The 24,736-nt window shown below is 36.7% G+C and overlaps 1 protein-coding gene across 9 annotated transcripts in view; it reads left to right on the forward strand.

The window, feature by feature from the left end:
- LOC141908132 (uncharacterized) overlaps window positions 1–24,736 on the forward strand; it is a 150,319-nt gene that overhangs the window by 53,029 nt on the left and 72,554 nt on the right. Inside the window, exon 5 of one of the 9 annotated variants that reach the window (XM_074798002.1) lies at window positions 24,689–24,735. The exons of the other annotated variants lie outside the window; for them this stretch is intronic. Coding sequence (XP_074654103.1) covers window positions 24,689–24,692 — 4 coding nt within the window. The 3' untranslated portion in view covers window positions 24,693–24,735. Of the gene's footprint in view, window positions 1–24,688; window position 24,736 lie in introns of those variants that run through there. 9 annotated transcript variants of the gene reach the window in all.

Genomic DNA, 24,736 nt, shown 5'->3' on the forward strand with positions numbered 1-24,736 from the left:
TTTTTTTAATCAATTCATATCAAGACATCAATTTTAGGCCTAGAGGGAGGGCAGGTTTTCTTCTTGTAGAAATTATTTTACCTATTTAATTTACATCAAAAAGACCAAACCTCTTCAGATTGGCAATGGTGTAATTGGCAATGGAGTAAATTGGCAATATTCGTATTATTTTTCTTCTCTGCTGTAGCTATTTCTTCAAGCCTTTGCTTTCGGGCAGGCATTTTTGCACGATTTAACAGCTGATGATAAAAAAAACCATTCAACATATTATTTTACGGGAAAGCGGAAGTATGTTTCGGACTGTCTCTGTGGATACAAACATTGCTCCGAAATCGCAGTTTTGCTAGTGGCGAAAGAATTTGAAAGTATATTTCCAGAAAAAATTTTTAAAAGGGCAGAAAATTTTCGCGATGGTAGCACGTGCCTACGGTGGTACCGTCTGCTAACTACGGTGCCACTATGCATGACTATAGTCAAAGCTCATAACGCCACGGGACTGTCAATATTTGATGTGATAAATATACATCGAAGTGTGGTCGTTATTTCATTTCGTCCATCGTGGATCAAATAATGTGATTCGCTTTAGGAACCAGAAAGTGACCTGATCAGCGTAAATTCAAAGTGAGGGTTTCCAGGAAACCAATAATGAAGCCTAAGGCTAAAAAATGAATACCTTGTTTCTCCGCAGCGGCCAGGGCCTTTTTTAGGTCAAAGTAATGTACAGGGCGGATAGGCGGCTGGTCAGGTCAACATTTAAGCTCAGCATAGAGTGGAGAGACAAGGTATTTTTAGCATAAACACTGCAGGACATGTTTTAAAGCACACTTTGATCTCTAACCCGTAATTTATTATTCGGTTCCTTCAAGTTGTATATGAGTATGGACAGATCATTCTCCCCCGGTAGGGATTTGAACCTGATGATATCGCAAATCGGAATCCTGCCACACTAGACCGGCTCCATGAGTCCGTTACTGAAGCGAAAAATTACAGTTACGTTTCGTATTTCATTTCATAATTTAGCAGGACCCGCGAAAAAATGGCCATTTCGTTTCGTAGTTTAGCATTTTGTTACGTATTTCATTTTGTACTTTAGCATTTCGTAATTTTTTTTCAAATTTCGTTATTAGGGTTTTCTGAATTTCGTCAAAAACCCTCTTGTAATTCTGTTTATTATTCTTATTAACAAAATATCTTCCACTTTTTTTCATCACATAAAATTCATCTTCTCTCGGATTCGACAACTAACAGCTACTTAACGGAATGTAGAATTCTGATAGAAATATAACAGACTTTCCCTTCGCGTAGATTCTATCAATGCACTCTGCACGCTATTTTAAACTTAAAATTACTTTCAGACAGCTAACACCGGCGGAAATATACTACGCCCATGATCAGCTATCGGTATGTCCCTTCAGGTGTTCCGTACTTCTCCATACGGTATACCTGAATGCGCCAATGAAACAATAATACGTCCAAGGAATGCTCCGATATCGGGTCCAAGTCCAAGAGTTTACGAGGCCGGCATTCGCAAGTCCCACAGGTTTACAGGCATTCCTGTTATTCCGGTTATTTTATTCAAATATATTGCTGATCTGTTCATGTAAACAAAATCGCCTATAAATAAATTTTGAATTGATCAAATTTAAATCAAGGTCCTTGAGTCGCGGGTGGCTACTAGAATTACGTTCGACTACATTCAGAGAGAAAAGAAACAACAGAAAAGTATCAGGTGATTATCGGTAGCCTACTACCATGACTACTACGGAACACACAGACAGTTGACAAACAGACTAAAATATACTGGTTGGTCAGAGTTTGTTCGGTTGTGAGGAGTGTGGAAACTAAGAAACCTACCGGTATTAATTTGTCTATAGGCCTATTATAGTAGCCAATACCATTTTAAGTACGAAGATGTTACCCAAACGTGATTGTACAGTGATCTCCACAGGTTAGCCGTACGTGAGGACTTTCCCTCTGCGTATGCGTCAATAATCTACATGTACGCGCATGCATCATAGAATAGGGATAGGGTAGGGTTAGGTGAAGATATATGTAAATTAATTTATCAACCCTGCAGTTGATAAATGTGGCTCAGTGGGTAAATCACTGGACTACCGTCGGATTTTTTTCATTTGGTTTCGAATCCCAATATTACGAGTCAGAATTCTACTGCATTGCGCATGCGTCAACATACTTCAGGGATGAAAATCTTGCGCGGATTTCCGCGGACAAGGGCCCTTTTTTATCATTCTTGAGATCAGTGCAAATCCGTTGAGAAATGGGGGGGGGGGGTGGTGGACTCAGTGATATTCTCTCTGAATCAGACATCGTTAGCGATAACATAGGCCTACCGAACCGAACCGAACCGTAAAAGCGTTCTATTTTTATATCGCTACGATGTACGATCAGATTGTGTGTGTAAAAAAAATCAATAATCTAACGTGAAAACTATTAGCGTGCGCCTATCACCGCGTCTACCTGTCTGTCTATAGTATTAAGCTTCCCGCGCCGTAGTTTTGTTTTGAATGCTGGGGTGCTATTAGCAGTTTGTTCGTCATGGATCGTAAGATCATAGACAGGTGCTCTTTTGTAGACCCATCGGGGGGTTGATAAAGGATTAAAAAATCCATGGAATTGGTTAGAGACCGTTATCGACGATGTTCCCCTCGCTGAATGTATAAGAAAAATCAGCGTTGCTGGAAGAGCATTATGCATCTGGTGCAACAGCGAAATAAACTATGGTGCACGGGGAAAGGTTGCTATTACTGATCACGTAAAATCAAAAAAACACAAAGATATAGATAAAGACAGAAGAAGTAATTACAAACTACCAGGTATGCCTCCTTTGTTTTTGAACCAAAAATTTTACCCAGTCGGTACCTTAGTTTGTTCTGTAGAAAAAATTTCGGCAGGAATCCCGGCTGCAGAATTTTATTTGCAGACTTTAGATATGAAATTAGATTAAATAGTTTGAGGCCTAGACATGCGGTCTAAGAATAAATAAAAACAGACAATCGATTGAGTCTTCAATGTTTACCTTGCAGGGTCTTCAACATCACAACAGGAGAAACCGTATGGTCTTTGGCAAGCATTTAAAGATTCACCATCCACTGTAAATGAGAGCAGTCGTCCGAAAGTTGAACCTTTCATTCCAGTGCAGGACCGGGTTCTTCATTCTGAGGCTATGCTGCTTGCATTCATTGCCGACAAAAACATGTCATTTAGCATTGTTCCGGATGTTATAGATCTGATTAAAGCCTTATGTAAAGACAGAAATGCCCTGTCGCACTTACAAATGTCCAGAGTTTCAGCATCGTACAAAATGAAACATGGCTTGGCCAAGACATTTTCAGATCAGTTAAATGAAGAACTAAATGAAAACTTCTTCTCTCTCAACATCGATGAAGCAACAAGTTTAAGTCTGAAAAAAGTTCTTTCTATTTTCGCCAGTTTTTATTCACCTGTCGAGAAAAAAATCATGTTTCGTCATGTCTCTTCACTTAAGGTCATCTCGGCTAAAAGTGAAAGTATTTTTAACGAGGTCATTGGCGAGTTGGACCTTCGGCAGATATCATATGATCATTTAATGTCCGTTCTTGTTGATTCATGTAATGTCATGCCTGGCTGCAGATCCGGGTTCGAGACCAGGTTGCGTGATAAGGTCCCTCACCTTATAAACATCGACGGCGACTCGGCGCACCACGTACACAATTCGTCAAAACAGTTTACCAATTGTTTTGATAAAGTGATCGAAAAGCTAATTACAGATCTGTACAATGATTTGAAATGGTCACCTGACTTGCGCGATGATAACCTTCGTGAAATATGTTCTTTGTTAGGATTTAACTTCACAATGCCCGAAAGATATGTTGTTACCAGGTGGCTGTCTTTGCACGATGCCGCTGTTGATTTAGAACGTAAGTTAGAAGCCTACACAGTGTTCTACTTCGGTTTTTTTAATCGAGGTGATCGCGTCATATATCTAGCCCGTTGCGTAGAAATTTATCGGCACTTGGGTATTTCAGAACCTGCACGAGGGTGCATTAAAGAGATACAGTTAATTGTAAAAATAAGAAACTTACTGAGGACAGAAAAGCAAGAAAAAATCGAATTACCGATCGATTGTTTGTCGACCGAAAACGGACAGTTATGTACCTGAATTTCCTGATTTCAGTTTTGCCTGTTCTGAAAAAATACGTTCTGAAAGTTCAAAAGTGAGAGCCGTTGATACATAAGCTTATTGATGAACAAGTCAGTGTATTCCGGGAATTTCTCTGTTGCTTTATTCGGCCTGACAAGATCCCTGCCGATGATCGAAAATTAGTTAGTGTCGATATTGATCTTTGTACGATGAAACCGAGTGAAATGTTTGTTGGAGACAAAGCCTCAAAACTTATCAGTGAGAATCCAAAAGATCCACTTTTCAATGAATTTTACGACAAAGTCAAAAAGGTCTTCATCTCTTGTGCTAAATATTTGGCAAAGAAACTACCGCTTAACAGTAAGACACTGTTACGTATAGCTGCAATTGACCCAGCATGTCGCGGTCATACCTTGACCTTGAAATATCTAAAGGATTTTCCAAATATAGCAACACATGTTCTGAATTCAGATGAGGTTGATAGCTACCAACTTGAGGTACACCGTTATGCTAAAGCATATCCTTATCTTTCAAAAATGGTATTTGCGCTCCTTAATTGCTTCACATGCCCACTAGTTGAAAGTTCATTCAGCGAAATGTCAAATATTGTGGATACTACATCCAACCGGTTGAATATATCAACATACAGTGCCTTACAGACAGTGAAGTATTCGTTGGCTGGAAAATCGGCTGTGGAATTTTTCAATAGAAATGACATTCGCTGTGATCCCATCCGTCCCAAGGGTTTGAACGTAAACATGGCTTCAGCTGCACAAGTTTATAAGCAAGAACTCGAAGAAACAAAAGAAAAGCGGGAATCTCATTTAAAAGCGATCCAAGCACGGAAAACTGAAACAATCTCAAAACGAAAAGCAAGAGAAACGAATATCGAGACGGCGAAAAGAGCTAGGATCGTTCATGCAGCAGCTGCCCAGGCCAAAGCCAAAAGGGCCGATCGAAATGAGATCCTTCAGAAATTAGCAGAGAAGCGTCGGCGGTACAGTAGAAATTGAATTTTTGCTCGGCTTATATTCTTTGTCCTTAACCTGTAATTCACGGCTATAATTCATGTTTGTTTTGTTAGAACTATCATTTTCCGTTGTAAGTGAAAATAGTTTCAGAACGAGAGATGGTTAAACTGGACTCTTAAACGAGTTTAATCTAAATTGTTTGAAAGTTTACGGTAAAACTGATTCCTGCGTGATCTGGATCCCGTGTCATTGTAATACTGTATAATATGGCAAATTAAATAATTTAATATCTCTTCTTGTGTGTTGAAATAATAAAACTCAAAAAGATACCCTTATCGGATTATCATTGTGTTATTGGTTTGTGTCCAGGAGTGAATTTCAGAATCCATTACTTAATAATTCAAAGGACCCCTTTTCTTAGCCGAGGAAATGAAAATCGTTATCCTATTAGAAATGGACTGCGCCGGCGTTAAAATAAGAATTCCCGAGTACCGACTGCTAGTGCCACTGTGTTCGCTTGCCTTAACATAACATGCCTCAGTACCGACTGCTAGCGCCACTGTGTTCACATGCCTTATCATAATGATGCCTCAGTACCGACTGCTAGCGCCACTGCGTTCCGTACTGTGATCGCTTTTCAATTAGGAATAATATATCGTCAGTGAATTATTAAATGTTTTCCAGTAGGTTATATAGTGTAAAGGTAAATTCATAATGTTTCAAAATTTCTGCGGATTTCAATACCTCCTGTTTTCATCCCTGATACTTATATAGGCTAATCTGTGAAAATTACTGTATATTCATGTAGGGGTAAAAACAGCATTTTAAGTATTGAGTGAGCTACCATGTACTTACTACAAACACAACTCTCGTTGGCCCTTCACTGATGTTACTATACTGGTGTCATTATAACATGGATAGGATTGGGTCAGGACTAGCCTAAAATCGAATTCAGTATATTCACTTTTCACTTGATATTATTAAAACAATGCAGTATGCCTAAAGGTAGGGGCACGTGTATTTTTTCGACCGATCGCAGCGAATTTATAAATGGCCCGAAAAATTCGCTCGTGTGGCCACTCAATAAAAAGATTGATTCCTTGAAATCTATTCTAAATCCTAATATGTTACTATATCAGTAAATGTATTCAACACTTATTGACTCAGCCCATTCTTAAGATGAGTTTCTTAATAGAACAGATCCATTTTTAGCCCACTTGGGACTTAAGTCCCAGCAGGCTATTGCGTTCATTTTTCGTCCGTCCGTTCGTCCGTCCGTAGACGTAATCCAGTTATTTTGGGAAGTTTTGAAGACGCTTCAATGTAATGTCCTGATATTTGGGTTACACATGTATCTATCCTAGAAAAATCTTCAGCCCAAAAATAGGCCCTGTCAGAATCAAGATGGCCGACTGGCAGCCATTGTTGGTCACCAAAATCAACACTTTTTACACATTTTTGAACTTTCTGAGGGAAATGTTGAAGACGCTTTGATCAATTACCTTGATCTTTCCGATGTATGTGAATCCCCCAGGGCCCATCAGCCTAACAAAAATTGGGTCGATCGGACTCAAGATGACCCTCTTATGACCTTTTTTAGTGCCCAAAAATGTCAATTTTGGCCCGAATTCTGGGTCCTGTAGCTCCCTACTGACTTGCCATTTCTCATTGCAATTTGTGATGGATATTCTTTGAAAAGGGATGTTTTATACCTGAGGCAGGTATTTTTGATCAGCCAATTATGACGCAATTAGCGGCCATCTTGGTGTCATCAGTACTCATTCGTAGGTTGGAAAAAATTATTCCACATTATATTGATACCTAAGCGTATTTTGTTACCACAATCAATTAGAAACTTGTAGCTCATAACGTGTTCTATGATTGTGGTCAGTTTCAACGTCATTGATTTTTGTATATGGCCACCAGGGGGGCATTGAATAATACAATAATATGTAATAGATGAAATCTAAGTGACGGACGCCTCGTCACAGCTTGATTCAATTTTTCATAGTAAGAAATGATAGCGATTGGGGAAAACAACCTCAAGTACGGGGTAACGAAGTCGAAAACACTCAAAATATTGTCAGTGACAAGGAGCACACTTAAATGTTGAATGAAACTGGAAAGAGAATCAACTCCAATATTTCATATTGAAATTGTACTGTAGTTGAACCCAAAGCAATGAATTAATGAAGAAATTAAATCAATTCTATGTCAAAACTTGGAAAATTTAAAATTAATGCTCGAGTTAAGGGGTGGGAAGAAAGAAGATGAAACTGTAACTCTGTAACTGTAAGTTTTGATTCATTTCTGAAATTTGGGCTTGATATATTATAAGCCCAAATTTCAGAAATGAATCAAACCTCATAATTCTTTAATCTTATATTATAAGATCAAATGAAATTTAATATTTTAATTTTTGCGAGAAAAAAAACTTGAAAAATTTCTTATAAATCAGGTCTCGGTACCACTGTCTGCTAAAAAGATTATTCTTTCGGTTTAGGTAAAGTGTCATTTTTTAATGGTTTAAAACTCTTTGTGAAACCCGTAACCAATGACATTTCTATGGTGGAAACTGAGAGGGGTTTTTGCAATATTGAAGAATTTCGACCTGGTAGTTAATTTTGAAATTAGCTCCATTTGGAAATAAAAGGAAGATGAGAAGATTACCAACGCATTTCTTAATTACCTTCAAAAAGAAAAAAAATCGAATACGCGTTTGAAACGCACAAATCGGAAAATTATTTTCTGCTAGAAAAAACTCGAATTAGCAGGAAATGCGAATGTCAGTACAAAAATTGATTTCTCTTGCGAAAAATATACATTTCTTTCTAATCCGCCGGGAATACGGTTCAAAATAAGCAGTGCACGCGGCCAGCGGTTCCGAATTCCTTATTTGGTGAAGAAGGGGCGGAGACTAATGTTTTTGCCGACCGCGATGTTGCTGCTGCTCGAGAGCGAGACTACGCCGTGCCGATCCGCCGCCGCGCTGGCCGAGAAATTTTACGACTCTAACGCGACTCTCACCGCAGTTTTTAGGGTCGTTACTTTTGATTAAAAAAGTGTATTTCAGTGCTGCCGCTGGGAATGACAGCTGCGCGCGAGAGAGCGTAATTCTCCGGGATTCGAACCTGCGCGCCGAACCGCGTGGCACCGGGCCGCGGCCGGTGCGTGGTTTGTTTATTATGCATTCGCTCCCGTTGCTAAGGGGATTTCAGCTATTTTCGAACTCGTTCGATCAACGCGGTTCATTGTTAAACTATTCATCGACCCAATCTTGTTCGAAATTTCATGAAATAAATAAATTCTGAAATAACCCTATCCATAAATTGCCTTATTTAGTTAATGGGCTGCCGGATTTTAGCGTGACGTAATTCTACTTCCGATTTCCCCATGAACTTCAAACCGGACGTCAAGTGACGTCATTTTTTTCTGGTCAGAATCGGTTAAGAAGACACTTCGTAGTATCCACATGTACGCGTTTACCAAAGGGACGTCCTCTGGGCGTCTATTAACGCATAATTTGTAAGCACAATCAATTGCAAAGTTGTAGCTCATTACATCATTTATGATTGTGGCAAGTTTTAAGGCCATAAGTTATTCTATATGGTCACTAGGGGGCGTTGAATAGTAGAATTACTTAGTATTTCCTTATTATATTGGTACCTAGGCATATTTTGTTACCATGATCAATTACAAAGTTATAGTTCGTGACATGTTCTAAGATTGTGGTGAGTTTCAAGGTCATTTGGTATTGAATATGGTCACCAGAGGGCGTTTAAAAGTAGAATAACTTAGAATTTCCATATTAAATTGGTAACGAGGCATATTTTGTTATCACAATCAATTATAAAATCGTAGCTGCTGACATGTTCTATGATTGTGGTGATTTTCAAGGTCATTGGTGTTTGTATATGGTCACCAGGGGGCATTGAATATTGAAATTGTTAGATTGTTGAGCTTTTGGAACCACTTTCCAAGTGTGCATGGTGTCCCTGGACCCCTAGTTTAAGCGTGGTGATACAAAATAAATGCTTGATCTAATCAATTCATATTTATTGATTTTACGTCCATGTAAGTTCGGTTTCAAAGCTGAATCACATTGGACGTTTACACAGTGGTTGTATATTAGCTTCAAATCTGTCAATTCATTATATTTCATGTATCGGCATTTAATTTTCAATAATTCCTACCAACCTGAATGGCATGGTGCGGATTTGCAGAAAACCCATTATCGCTGCTTTGCAGCTATATTTTCATTTTGTATTTCGTAATTTCGTTTCATATTTCGTAGTTTTGTACTTTAGAAGTACCTAATTAACAATTTACTTAGTAGTGCATTCTTCAAATTTTCAAATCTTTGAATGACAAGCTGGGAGGAGCTCATCACATAGAGCACAGTGACCTATAGTCACTATAGTTAACCTATATAAACAAAACAGTTGCAGCTGTTTAGTGCGCAATTTTGGGGGTTAGAAAACTTTTTACCTAAAAGTCGTAACAAACTGAAAATTCATATTCTTTACTCCTTACTATTCTTTAATCAGTAACATTGTGTTAAAATTTCATCAAAAACGAATACAAATTGAATAAATTAAAATTACGGATTTTATGTTCAAATCCATTATTACCGGAGGAATTCTTATCAAAAAACACCTACAAAATCGGCAAATTCTAATTTAGAAAATTACTATGGCCATAATAATAACAATTCTATCTCATAACATATTCTATGATTGTAGTAAGTTTCAAGGTATTTGCTTTTTGCATATGGTCACCAGGGGGTGTTGAATAGAAGGATAACTTAGTATTTCCATATAATTTTGGTACCTATGCATATTTTGTAATCACGATCTATAGCAAAGTTGTAGCTCATAACATGTTCTATGATTGTAGTAAGTTTCAAGGTATTTGTGTTTTGCATATGGTCACCAGGGGGCATTGAATAGTAGGATAACTTAGAATTTCCATTAATATTTGTACGTATACATATTTTGTAACCTCTTCTGCGCATAGTTCGATTATTTCGCCATCATGTGTTTTTTGTCTTGTTTGATATTGTAGAGCCTCTCTTCTGTATATTGTCAACTGTTTTGGAATTTTCATACTGTTGTTTTTCTATCAGATCACTGATTTCGAGTTTAAACGCTGCTAGACTGTCAGCAAGTTAGCATTTTTGAACTTATATCATCAACTTAACTTATATCATCACTTTTTGACCCTATCAATTCTAATTGATCTACGGGGTAAGAAAAATCTTTTGTTATCTCATTACCCATGTTACTTTCGCTCACTTCAATTTCATTATATTTAGGAGCTGTCAGAAAGTACTCGGTGTCGTCTGTATTGACGGTGGCTGCACCATCAATAGAAAAATACAAACTCAATTCAAATCAGCTTGATTAAATTACTCTTAGCCGCAACAACTATCACACAATTCTATTGCATTATTGATTATATAAACACAGACTTCATAGCTCACTTAGTAAAGCCTCTACACATCAATAATTGTACCGGTAGTATAAATATCCTGGGGATTTACCCCTGTGTTAAAAATAAAAGAAATCAATGCCAACAAAGGTCATCATGCTGCGCTGAATTTTTCAATTTTTCTAGTCTCCTATCGAGATGGAAAACTTGAGAACATGGAATTATTTAATGCACATAACCCTACCAACATACAGCAGAAAGGAGCCTCAAGCAAACTACCGACGATCGCTGCTTCAGAAAATTAACAAATTTAAACTAGTTGATTATGGCGCCCAAATGCTGGGAAAACGCATCTGAGCACCTAGAAATATTAAAAATTTTAGGGGGAGTACCCTCCTCATTCCTGAAGGGGAGCTGTGCCTTTGGCGCCCGTTTTCTGAGCTATCAACAGGTTTTTGACTTACAGTCTTGATATTTTTCACGAGGTATACATGACCGATTGAGAGACGGTTTCGGAAAGAATACCGATAAACGTGACAAACTCTTAAATACGATAACATGGTGTAATAACAAAAAGAGAAAAGAGAAAAAGGGAATTATAATATAGCTGCAAAGCAGCGATAACGCCTTTTCCTGCTTTTACATGTCGCCATAATAGAGAAGTTCATTTTTGAGATTCGGGGCAGATATCATAGACTGAGGAAATGAAACTGGGGTATTTGGATATTCTGGAAGCAATCCTTTATCTTAACGATCAGAGACGAATTAACATTATGCGATGAAGCATCTACGCGTTTGACAAATTGGAAGCAAGTGATGTAAATAGAGCACGCAGCACAATGACCAATAAAATTTAAGCAAGGGCGCGATGAGATTTTGTATTCTTCGTAGGCCCATACACAAAGGAATCTATGTTGAAAAGTCCAGTTCCAACTAGTCAAAGAAACAATTGTGAAAACACGAATCAAAAGTTTGTATTGAATATAAAAATACAAAATCTTGAATAATAAAACAATAAGTTGGTTGAATAACAGACTGAAAATAGAAACATATACGCAATGAGGTCAGTTTTATTTAAAATAAATCAGAATATTCACTATAATTAATTTGCGATGTTATTAGTCTCCGAATGACTAGTAAACTAGATGTAGTATTATGAACTATTAGCAATTACGATGTGAAGGATAGGTGTACATAAAATTCAATATATTTAGGGTTTTCTGACTTTCGTCGAAAACCCTCTTGAAATTCTGTTGATGATTATTATTATTATATATTTTCTGCCGATTTCGTCAAATAAAGTTCATCTTCATTCAGATTCGGCAACTGACAGCTTCAAAACGAAATGTATAAATTGATACTGTAATAACGGTCTCTCTGAACCAACAGATTTTCTGAATGTACTTTCTATCCTATTTGAAACTTAAAATTACTTATTAGGTTACTGTAAATAAAGAATTGAATTGAATTGAATTGTTAGACAACAAGCACCGGCGAAATAACAGTTTGTGACGTCATTTAGTAAGTAAATAAAGGAGGGCTCCGAGAATTTCCAAATCATGGGGGACTATACTGGGGTTAGACCATTCTACCAAAAAGAGGATTGCTCCTATAATATCCAAATCATCTCATTTTATTTTTCCATCGAATACCCGGTAATTAATTTTTCCTTTCGATCACATGCATCCAGAAAAACGTTATCGCTGCTTTGCAGCTATATTTAGAAGGTTAAACTTGTTGTAGAAAATGAGGAAATCTTTTACAGCAGATGCTAAAAAGGCTTTCCTTGCATTACAATGTGTTAACCCTTTCACTGCCAGTATTTTGTAATCAATTAACCCTCTCCTGCCACTTATAATTAGTGTTTTGTAGTCCATAACAACATATAACATACAATATATTAAATTAGCTCCATGGCTTTTACTACTGAATTTAACTGTAAATGTACTAAGCTATCTTATCCCACCAAAAAAGTGATGTAGTATAAACTAGGTCAACCAGTGACGTCATCAAGATGGCCGCCGAACTCTGTTCCAATCGAAAAATGAAATTTCAAACTCATATATCATGTTAAAGTAAGCAAATATATCATTATATTCAATCTAATACACTTATGTGTAATGATGCCAGAATATGGTCACTTCACTGATACCAAAATTCTCAGATTTCGAACACACATTCAATCACTGTTAAAATCATGATCATCCAAATTATTTTCAGCATTGCCATGGTTACTGTCAAAATCATCACCCTCAATATCCGAACTACTATCCTCAACATCAAACGATGAATTCTCATCTGACGCTTCGTCACTCAAATGTCCAAATGTGTTTTTAATCTGATCAAAGATATCAACGAATTGGTCCAACCTTAGTCCCTTTGTTGTTCTAGCATTATCCATAAAACAATAAGCACACTTGTTATTACACATCAAGTCATTTTCTAAGTGTAAATTTTACGTAAAAGCGTTAAAATTTTTCCATGAAAACTCTGCAACCTTGAAGTTAAGTTTGTGTCTGTACTACCGATATAGTTCTATCAATAGCCGCCAGGTGCAGACACTTGCTAATGATATTTATTCACTCCCGACTATTCGACCTTGAAGTTAAGTTTTTTGTCTGTACTACCGATATAGTTCTATCAATATCCGCCAGGTGCAGACACTTCCTAGCGATATTTATTCAGCTCCCGACTATTTCGGGAGCGGCAGTTTGGGGTGAAATTAAGCTCCCGACTATCTTGGGAGTGGCAGTTATAGGGTTAATATTAAGCTGACTTTCTTAAAATAAAAAGTTGATATATCAAGAAAAATTACTAGCAAATCAAGAAAAATTACGAAAAATGATATAGCAGCTTTGTTTTAAGCTGGAATTGAATAAGTGATATTAGACAAGGCTATATTCAACTTAAACAGATAGTAATTTCTGTAAGTTCTATTTTCTAGTACATCATTTTTAGATTTATTGCAAAGCCACTTCTTCAACGACATTATTATCACTGTAGGTAAAACATACATTGTTTTCTGATATGTAGCTTTAATGGAATCTCATCTTTTAGATTTGGAGTATAGGATACAAGGAATATTTGTATACTATCTTGGAAAGCTTTAAGCTCTTTGTTAGATTAGATGATGCTTCTAACAATTAGGCAGCCCAATTATCTATGTGCTAAACGGTTTAGGTTGTGGTTGACAGATATAGACATTTGGAAAATCTGTGACTGAAACTTATGATCAAGTATAGGTGTGTCCTGGTCAACTAATAGATGAGATGCAGTGTCATCAGCAATAATGACTTTTACTTATGTGCATGGTTACCATAGAGCATTTCTACAACAGGTTATTTGCATATATAATAAACGTGACATATACATAAATGCAATAGATTTGATAGAATTTGTACTAAAAAATAAGAAAATGTTGCTGTATTGCAGACTAGTGTGATTAGTGTGAAGCCAAAGGGAATACATTTAATTGTAGTGGGAAGAGAACAATCTTTGTTCAGTTCTTTCTTGCAATTATTGCAGCAATGTTTTTAATGACACATTATTTTCTGCAAATTCACCTTGATCATCGGTAGTGGAAATTTCTTCTAGGTTGGCTTCTACAACTCGGTGTCTGTAAGCTGCATAACAGTTAGGTTAGTAGTTGACAGTGATCGAACATTTTTTGAAATTCTTTGATCAAAACTGGTGAAAAAGTTTATGTGGATTCTAGTTGAATCTGCGATGTTATTGGTCCCCAAACAACTAATAAACAAGATGCTCTATCATCTGCATTGATAACTTTTATCCTAAGTGTAGGATTACCATAGAGCATCAGTTCAATACCGGAAGGTTGTTTTGTTATTTTGATAACTTTTGCAGTCACAACGACCTGAATAAGAATATATGAAAATATTGGTATAAAGCAGCGATAACAGGTTTTCTACACAGCTTTGTTCGTATTCTTGATTTTGTCTGGTTACTGTGTCGACCAGCCGCACCATGCTATTGATAGTCATCGCAATTTAGATTCCTGTACAACGGTAATTATGGTTTATAAAAGGATGGATTACAAACAGTCAATTAGGCCTACTTGAAACCATGGATGACCAGATGGTTATTTGACTCTGGAAAATCAACTGTTAGGCCTTAATAAGTCTTTATAGATTTCGAAAAAGCATTAGATATTTTCATTCAATATCAACAGCTTCTCTCTGAAAGTATTTTACATAATTCAGGCAATCATATGGATGGTCATTGTGAAATGTTGTTTAGGTTATTTGATTCTTGTTTGAGAAAAATTGCAGCATTTAATTTCAGTGGAATCCTAGGGAAACTATATTGTGATGACTGTAGAAAGTGGGTACTATATAAAAGCGCAGTCGCTCAAAACCAGACTTGATCAACAAGTATACCAGCGTTGGTGGTTGGCATAGTGGCGCATTGTGCAAATCCAAATGTTTCAAGCATATTTGCTACACTGGATGATACCAATATATTTATCATTGAAATCACCAACAATGGCTGAGTGGCTGATTTTAATTCACGAATAACCACTTTGAAGCCACTTTGATGAAAGTTACATTGTATGAGGGTAGACAATATTTGACAGCAAATGCTATTTCCATTTTGTGATCCTTCATGGCCATACATTCAATGTTTTTAGTTTGAAGTGGAATCTGGTCATATTCAGATGTTATTTTTGCATAAACACCAACACCACCATGAATCTGCCTGCTCAGTACATGCACAGGGTGAAAAGTTTCAACATCCGACCACGTGTTTATGACGTGGTCGGACGTTTAAAACTGAATAACTCCCCTTATGAAAATAAAGTGCACTTTAAGTGCACTTTAGAAGTGCATTTTTAAGTGCACTCAAAAGTGCACTGAATTGAAACAAAGTGCACTTTCCCCTAAAGTACAGTTTAAAAGTACACTCTGAGTCTATTCTTAAGTACACTGCACTGAATTGGAACAAAGTGCACTTCTTTGCACGGAAAAATCCTGAAAACCTTGAATGCCCAATTTCATTTATGTTGTCTCCATTATTATTCAGCCTTATTTACAATTTTAAAAGTAATACAGTAATACGACCTTTCCTATTGCTAGGCTTCTTCCTCCATGAATGCTGCTCTTTCAGCATTTGGGAATTGCGCTTGCACATAACCTGAAATAACAAAAAGTGACAATGGATATAAGTTATGGTACGAAATGCTCTCTTAGTCAGTTATTGGGTCTTGAATTTTAATTATGTCTTGACAGTGGGTCGTATCAGAGAGCCCCAAACCTTTTATGGGCACCATTTTAAAAGGTATGTAACTTAAACCTTTTAAACCTTAGCCACCTGCATATTCCTACAATTACTTTGACTCATTGTCTTAACCTTGAGCAGCAAGTTATTATTTATTTAATGCTGTAATATACAGAGTAATGTGAATAAAGTTCTGTTTAAAAAGGAAATAGGTCAGGGCCCCCTAGCTTTAAGTTTGATTATTATTTGCAGATCTGTAGAAACGTCAGCTAATAAAATGATTCCCACATCATGGATATCAATCTGTTTGATTCTGGTTGTCAATGAAAATAAGGCACCTGTAAAACTCAAATACTACAAATTACTTACTACTAATAACTTGCACTTGGTTTGACGAAAGAGTAGCCTTTATTGAATGACCAATCCCTGTGAGCATATGGCTTTTTAAATATCTGGTGTCCAGTACAGCAATCATAAATAAATCGCCCATAGATATGCTGAACAATTTCCGGCTATAATCAAGAGCCAACTTCTTTATGGAAAGATCTATGACCATCCACAATATCAGTCATCTGGAGAAAAAAGGTACAATCTAAGTGAAACAAAGACAAAATTAAATGGGGTTTTTGTAACAAGTTGCTCGACAACGGTTTTCAATTAACACTTACCATAACACAAATCCTCGTTTACAGTAATTTTTTCTTGCATATACTTGCCTAAATCAATGGAAATAAATGGAAAATTTCATTTTATAAGTTATAATTTAAATGTAGAAATAATTGGCAAATACTGTGCAATGCCTGATCATTCAGTACATCATAATTATCGGAATCGTGGCGACTATGGTAAGTCGTTTTTCGCTACTGGACACCAACGACGACGACAGGCAGCCGGACCATACGTGTGCCAGCGCGCCACCACCTTCGACCGACTACTTGGTCGTTTTTCACTACTGGACTCGATGATGATCGTACGTGGTTGCCGGCCTCCAGTATCCTTGTGGTAGTTTCATCTGTGAAATATTAAGAAATCATCAGTAATACCATACAAACCAGCCTCTTTCAGTACTGGACAGACGGTGATTTAAAAAACGCTCATGGTGTAATCTAGGCCTACTTATTACTTACATTTAACATTGCATCCCATTCATCATGAATGAAATTTTAAAAAGGTTTTGCATTTGATTTAATTGATTAAGAAGAGTACATGCCACAGATTGTAACAATTACAGTTCACTCATTTAACAAAACGTCGACAATAAGTCAAATATAAGTCAATACTATGCAACAAAATTAATAATACTTACCTTCGAGCTTGAATTTAAACACCAGACTGTCCCAACTAGAAAATTAACCACGAAAATTGATTGAAAACAGCAATGAATTTGCTCAAAGTAATTGCAAATGGCGCCGTGCTGACTGCATGCTCAATCCCAGTACTTCGCTAGCTGTCGTGAATGGGTTCGAATCCCGTAAAAACCTGATATATTCGTTTTTGAACATTTGAATTTTTGTAAGTCAACAGTGAACGCTAATTCATATAATAACTTTTATCTCATTAATTTAGCCGAATGAAAATAATATATTTTGTGGTCATGAAAATTTTCGAAAAATACTGATCAATAAATACATTGCTTTGCTAAAAAATATATTTTCATATGGAAAATACACAAAAAAAGAAAATAGATTTTTATACATGAAAATACATTTTATTTTCTTAAGGGATTGGCCTTGGGTGGTACACTTGTAGAATACTTACCAAGTACACTTTCCGTGAGGTGCACTTTCCCTATGATAAAGTGCACTCATTTTATAAAAGCAGACTCAATGAGTACACTCACAAGTACACTATTTTTGTGAAGTGCACTTTCCCTTTGAAAAAGTGCACTAATTTTATAAAAGCAGACTCAATGAGTACACTCACCGAGTACACTATTTTGTGAAGTGCACTTTCCCTATGAAAAAGTGCACTAATTTCTCATAAGTAGACTCAATTAGTACACTTAGAGTGTACTTTACTAATGGAAGTGGAAGCACTTTATTTTCTTTAGGGTCAGTAGATATGAGGGGTTATCACATATTGTATGTATTTTATGAACGCTCTTTTCATAAGCTTTCGAATGGTACCAAGTTTGCGAACTTTGGAGGTTACCTTTAGGGTCTGACCCCAAGGTCACAGATCCCAAAGTCATCCAGATTTTCGGGCCATCCATAATCACGCACTGTCATCCCAATACGAATTATCAGAATCTTTCATTACTATGTCTAAAATATCAGCCAAACTCACTAGAGAACGTCTTTATTGCATTGGCCATTACTACTAACGATCTTTTCAACTTCGGAAATCTGACCCACATGACACGTGGTCTCTATACCCCCTAATACATGCCAAATGTATGATATATCACTTTCCTGCTTTGTTAGACTTTGTACGCCGTCTGGTGTCGCCATATGCTTACAGGAAAATGAGTTAGAATGCTTCACTGAAATCAATATTTGACTATCCTATTCACTATAGCTGGTCTATTGAAATCGACCGATTGCCGGTTAAAGGGTTAAGTGTTCACAAACCAATGAAATTTAAGAAACACAGGGTGAAAAGTATGCAACTGACTCTTGACGTATGCTTGACGGATTAAAGAAATCTGACTCGAAGGTTTCGACGAGTTGAAACAATTATCCGTAGGTATCCGCATTGGTTATATGACGTATTCCTTTACTAATTATAAACGCAGATTCTTCAATATTATAGTTTTATCACTTTCAGCACAAATACGCACTGCAGGTAACTGGATCCTCGTGTTAAGTTTGATTAAGTGTTTACAAACCAATGAAAGTTGAGAAAACTGCAATGATATACTAAGTTAATGAATGTTCCGAGTTGTTAATTTAAATGTTAAATGATATAATTGCACCATTCTATTCAGGTTTTAGATTTGTTAAAAAAGCGTTGTTTACACACAAATTGAATAAAACTTTATTGCTTTTCAAAAGTTCACATACCTCAATTTGGTCTTAACACGACCATTAAAACTACGTTGTCTGAATAAGTAAATAAAACACCGTTTTTTGACGCCTTATAAAACGTTACCATTATGAAACCTAAACAATGATAACCATTCAGCGTCATTTTACAAACGACAACCGTAAATCGATGTGCAAAATGTCACAGGTTTATGTGTACACATACAAGCTATTTGGCAAAATATTATTGATAAAGATGTAGAATGGCTCCCTGTGATTATATAATGAGCTCTATAAGAACGTCGAAATGTTATATCGCATTGAATATCATGAGAAGACGTATTGTAATAGTAAAGGATGTATGATTATATCAGGAGCGGCATGGATAAATAGAAATGATAAGTAAATCGGATTATTCGGTTAAATGGCAGATGTATACACGATTTGGAAGTCTGATATAAAAGTCAGACCCTGACATGGGGATGCTAGTGGAATGACAAAGCTATCTACGATCTGAGTTGGGCCGGCGTGAATTTCATTGGCGGCTACAAGCGGTCTATATAAAAACGTGTAAACATATAATTTCAATATTCAAATGTTTTAGAAAATATGTTCGATATTAGACGTATGCAGGTTTCATGAGATTAGCAATTTATAATAGCATAGCTGTCATATACAGCTCCGCGTCCACTGATGGCATGTGTATAAGGTGACAATTCAATTCAATACTTTATTGATCCTTATTACATTGAAATTCCGGGATAAAATTCCAAAAATCAATAAATTTACAAATTTTAAAATAAGAAAATACAAGACACACGGGTAATTCATACAGAATAACATGAATAAGTTATTTAAATGACAATGTCTACTTCAACCCAGACTCAAGTCTAGGATATCAAGTGACAGCCAGACCGGGCCCCAGGACCGCGCTGGCTGGCTACACGATATGCTCAAAGTCATGATGAAGCAGACATCAGAAGAGCTCTTTCTTCAACCATGGAGGCAATGAAGTTGCAGACCAGCTTAGAGGCAAAAGTGAATCGAAGTCACAAGTTGACAATTTTTTTTTTTATTAGACCAGTCGAAGACTGTATCATCTACCCAATCGCCAAATCTCATAATTCCCGAAATTTCTTAAAACTTCGATTTCAAATTTGCAATTCCACATTAGCTTATACCAGAAATTCTACATTTTTTCGCAGGCGTCAAATAATTTATTAAAGTTAATTTTCTTGTTATATCAATTTTACGCTTTATTGAAGGATCTTGCTAAAACGTCTTTTTTACCCATGTGAATTAGAGAACAGAGACTCTATTTATGAACTAAATTAATTTAAACATATTAATCATTAGGAAGGATCGCATGTTGCGATTAAATGTTTTTCAAAAGTTGTATTAAAGTCTATAAATCTGCTTCCTGGCGGCAGTTGATATATGTATAACTTCCTTTAGAAAGTGTTATGTCCTCCAGGCCTCTTATTCAACTTCAGAATTTTTTATGGATTTCATTGCATGTGATTCCTTCTTTTGCGGTTGGCTCAACTCTAGAAGCTTCATTTTATGAGAACGGAGAGAGTTTCTATATGCGCGATCTGAATTACTTTTGACTTTAAACAGTCTGCTCGACTCCCACAAACATGGAACTTTTATCGTCGGACATAAAGTCAATGTTAAAACATTGACCACTGTTTTCCTCTTATTTTCCTCCCATTGAATGTTTTATCATGGCTTTTTGCCGCCATTCAAACTTCTGAAAATTACAAGTTAAAGACACTCATAGTATATTAGGCATTTCTGCAGTGCGTACATAATAGATACAGTGAATAAAATATCTGTAACTGCTGGGCGGTGCAGAACTTTCAAGGGATACAGTGATTTTGTGTAATGGAAAACAAGTTTGAAAAACGTTATTTTAGATTGAACTGGAATCAGACAATCGTGCCGCGGTAGTACAAACCATGTAACATCGAATTATTCATTTAAAACAGGGAAATTAATTAAATAGCCGACGAAGATACCCAGAATAATATAACTAGAAAATTACGCAAGTCGATGTGGAAGAAACAATTCATAGTTACGTATATTTTGTATTTCGAATGACAAGGACGTAAATTTTAAGATAAATCATAGCAGATTGGTTTGAATATTCAATAGTCATAGATTCACAAAACACGAAACTAATAAGTATTCCTCAAACTCTGATATAAATGTATATCAAGAACAAATTTCATTTTAACTTACCAGAAAAATGGGTTCGAGTTGTAATGTCTGATTCCAAATCTGAATACGATGACGATCCGTCCATTTTTCCTCGTATGGAGCAATGTAAGATAATAGTTCAAATTCCTCGTAGGAACCGAATGACTTCACTGAGAGAATGAGTTGCCAACAGTCTTACTCCTTCATATTCCTATAGCATTGTACAGAGGCTAGTTTAAACGCCCGCGGCTGTCATGCTGTTAGTTAACTCGTTGAGACCACAGGGAGTCTGTGGCTTAGAACACAAAATGTAGGCCATTGATTTGAAAAAACACGTTACAGCTGACTCAGAAATGCGGTTGTATCTCTGGTCATACTTTATACATCTCATGTTTGAAAAACAGAAATAGTTCGCTGAAGGTTCTCTCTTACTGTATGTTTATTTCGAACTCGAGTGACAGGATACCATCGTTGGTTTGGAAATGTCATTTTAGTAAATTTGAATACAATGAAGTTTTCCAAAAATTGTATTTCATTTTAAATCAAAAGGAGCACGTTTCAGAACACGGGTGCTGGGGTCCGGTTCTGACAACACAGACATCATGTGTGCAATGTAAAAAATTCTGATAGATGTTGTATATGCTAAGTTGGTATCTGACTTTTATTAACCCTCAAATAACAAAATATTATTCCCCGGATTGTTTCTTTGATAAATCATGGCAAGTCCCCTACGCATCCAAATCGTGGTTTTCAGACACCAAGGTAAAATTTACTCGCCTTTACCACAGATATTGTCAAAACTACATTTTTTTCAAATGTTATTTCAGCGACGGGCCATGGACCCTCACCTAATCAGCGATTAGTTGCTGTTCTCGGTTTCCTGATAATGATTTACAACCAAAAAGACATGTATTTTTGATAACCGATTTCAGCGGCCATTACTGAGTTTAAGATCTGTTTACTATCGAATCCAAACCCCTCCAATGATTTCTGAAATCATTTCGTCAATACTAGATAAAATCATCACAGGTCCTGTGCTCCAGACCCGAAAATACACTCCTAAATTCAATTTTTTAGTTTGCAACGTTATTATTTATTCGATATATAATCAGTCTTATACTTTATAGAGTTCCCTATGTATTATGTTAAGTTTTTATCCACAGGCATACGGAAGAGAGATACTAAAAAACATGTCGCCAATTGACATCAAAAATTGAAATTTACGAAAAGAATAAGCACCAATCTGAAACCGAAAATATCCAGATTGTTGGAATAACGGATTCTGAAGCTCTGTGTTTTATGGGATTCCATACGGTTTGATCCGTGATCCAAACACAATACGCCTCCCGATCGTATGTATACCCATGTGACGGAATTGTCATTAACACAATCAGGAATACGGTAAATATCCTTAAAATGGATACGAGGAGTCCACGTGTCAGTGAGGAATATGTGCAATGCGGATTCTATAGTGCGGACATCTCATATCCGTATGCGGTTACAATTTGGAAACTATGTCTAAATAACCGCATGCGTCCTTCCTCATATCCGATATGTTTTTGTAACAAATCCGATTTGCGGATATAATATCTTTTCACGCAGTGCTTATTCTCTGATTTAGTTGTTTATTTCCGTATATAGTTATCGGGAAATTTATTTTGTCCTTTATTGCCCGAAAGTTCAGTATTTTCTTGGTGTGTGTGTCAGCGGATTAATTGAATGTTTACACATGGATGATATGGACTCGGCAAATACACGTGCTACATCGATTCAACATTAGCTGCTGTGTTGAATCGATACTCAGCATTCACGTGCGCTCTAAAAGTCTAGTACATGCACAGTATAATTTTTACAGATCGCAGTACGTCGAGCAAGGCTAATAACTTTCTTACTTTTACTAAGTAAAATGATTAATCGTCATTAATTGTTTTGGACTTTCGCGTCAGCCATCTGTTTTTAGAGCCCGATTATGTGTATTTAGTTGCGACACAGTGATGAGAGAGCGCGTCGATAACATAAGTAACAGTCCCGTCGGCAATATTGCCTTATACACGCGGCGTTCACCGTATATGTATCAGTACTAGATAATGCGCGTTACCGAGCAGGTTGCGCGTAGGCTACATTCCACACGCTCGTTTTGTCAAAAAGGTCTGAATTAGCAGAAGAAATATTGTTCACGATTTTTACTATAAAAAATTATCCTATTGAGAAACCATTAAAAACCTTTAAGTCGGTAAACTTGATTTCGTCAGTAAGTGGTTTTAACCTCAACTGTGGCCGGTTTAGTTTCACGTTCGGATATTTTCACAAATATCCCATCCGATTACAAAAGCTTTAACCACCAACGAGGTAACTACTTGTCAGTAACTGGCCTACGCCCTCATCGTAGAGTTTTGTATCATTTTCCTGGAACTAGCAAACATTTGTCATGTCAAAGATTCCCATAATCAATCTTTCTAAGATGTCATTCAAGAATTCTAATGAGACTGCCGGTAAATATTCAATCTGTTCCACTTGGTCGATTGTTAGACTAGCTCCAGGCCCTAAGGGTACAGCAAGCAGTTGGCCTTTGGTTCAGTCTGTGAACAGCTTCATAACAACCGTGTTAACGCATGTATGGGCGGCCATCTCCGCCAAACAGACGCTAAAGTCATCACGTGAAGGATAAACCCATAACGTGTAGTATAATGTAGTAACGTGAAGGATAAACTCATGACATGAAGGATAATGTCATGACGTGAAGGATCAACCTTAATCTAACGTGAAGGATAAACCCATAACGTGAAGTATAATGTTGTAACGTGAGGGATCAACTCATAACGTGAAGGATAATGTAATGACGTGAAGGATCAACTCACGTCATCAAGGATAAACCTATAATGTCACCAGATGGCGTGCCGGTCGGAAATAGACCGGCAACCAGTCTAAAATAATTTCGGTTAAAACGCAAATTCATTTTATTCATCATACGATGCAAATTCAATTCAATTCAAAATAACTCTACACGGTTAAGAAGCATCGTAAGTTTTACGGCGGACGAGTGGAGGTGAGAAAAAGTTTATCTCGAAAAGTTTTGTATTGTATAGTATAGTGTGCTGGAGTACTATTGTCTATTATGTATGCCATGGGGTACTTCTGCAATTCAGTAGGCTCAAATGAATAGTGCAATTCAAATGGATACCTCGATTGAACGTGCTCGAATTTATTTCAAACGAAGGTTAAGCGATCTAATAGCGGATGTTGAAAATGATAGCGGAAATTTTCTCGATCGTGATTCCCTATCGTACCGACTTGAAAAGCTTGCTAGAGACCTTTTAATGTTTCAAGAATTTGAGTCGGTCGGTGTTTTAATTGGAAAAGGTTTGGATATAGTTTTAAATAATTCTGGCAGTGGTATTGGTCACAACATTGCCACCGTTAGTGCGACTTATAGTGATAGAAATGCAACCAACAATCAACAATCGTATCATCGACAGAGTGGTCCAAAACATTTGATATCAGAGGATCAGTTGTGCTTCTTTATGGGTGAGTAAGCTATGGTTATTTTGACAAACTAACCCCCAAACCTAGCACTACCGCCAGGTACATCTCTGTACAAATACATTGTCAAATACCCCAGACCATACTCGTTCTGCACTGATGTGGGCGGTTAGGGGTTGACTGTATATCTTTTGCCTTTTGAATCGGGCTCTATTAAAGATTTCAAGTCTCAAGGTAATTTGACATTTCAATTTTTATGTTTGTAGATAATCAATTCACTGTAAAACAAATTGCTAACTTACTCGGAGTCAGCA

This window comes from Tubulanus polymorphus, chromosome 7 (genome assembly GCF_964204645.1).
Source record: "Tubulanus polymorphus chromosome 7, tnTubPoly1.2, whole genome shotgun sequence".
Lineage (NCBI taxonomy): Eukaryota > Metazoa > Nemertea > Palaeonemertea > Tubulaniformes > Tubulanidae > Tubulanus > Tubulanus polymorphus.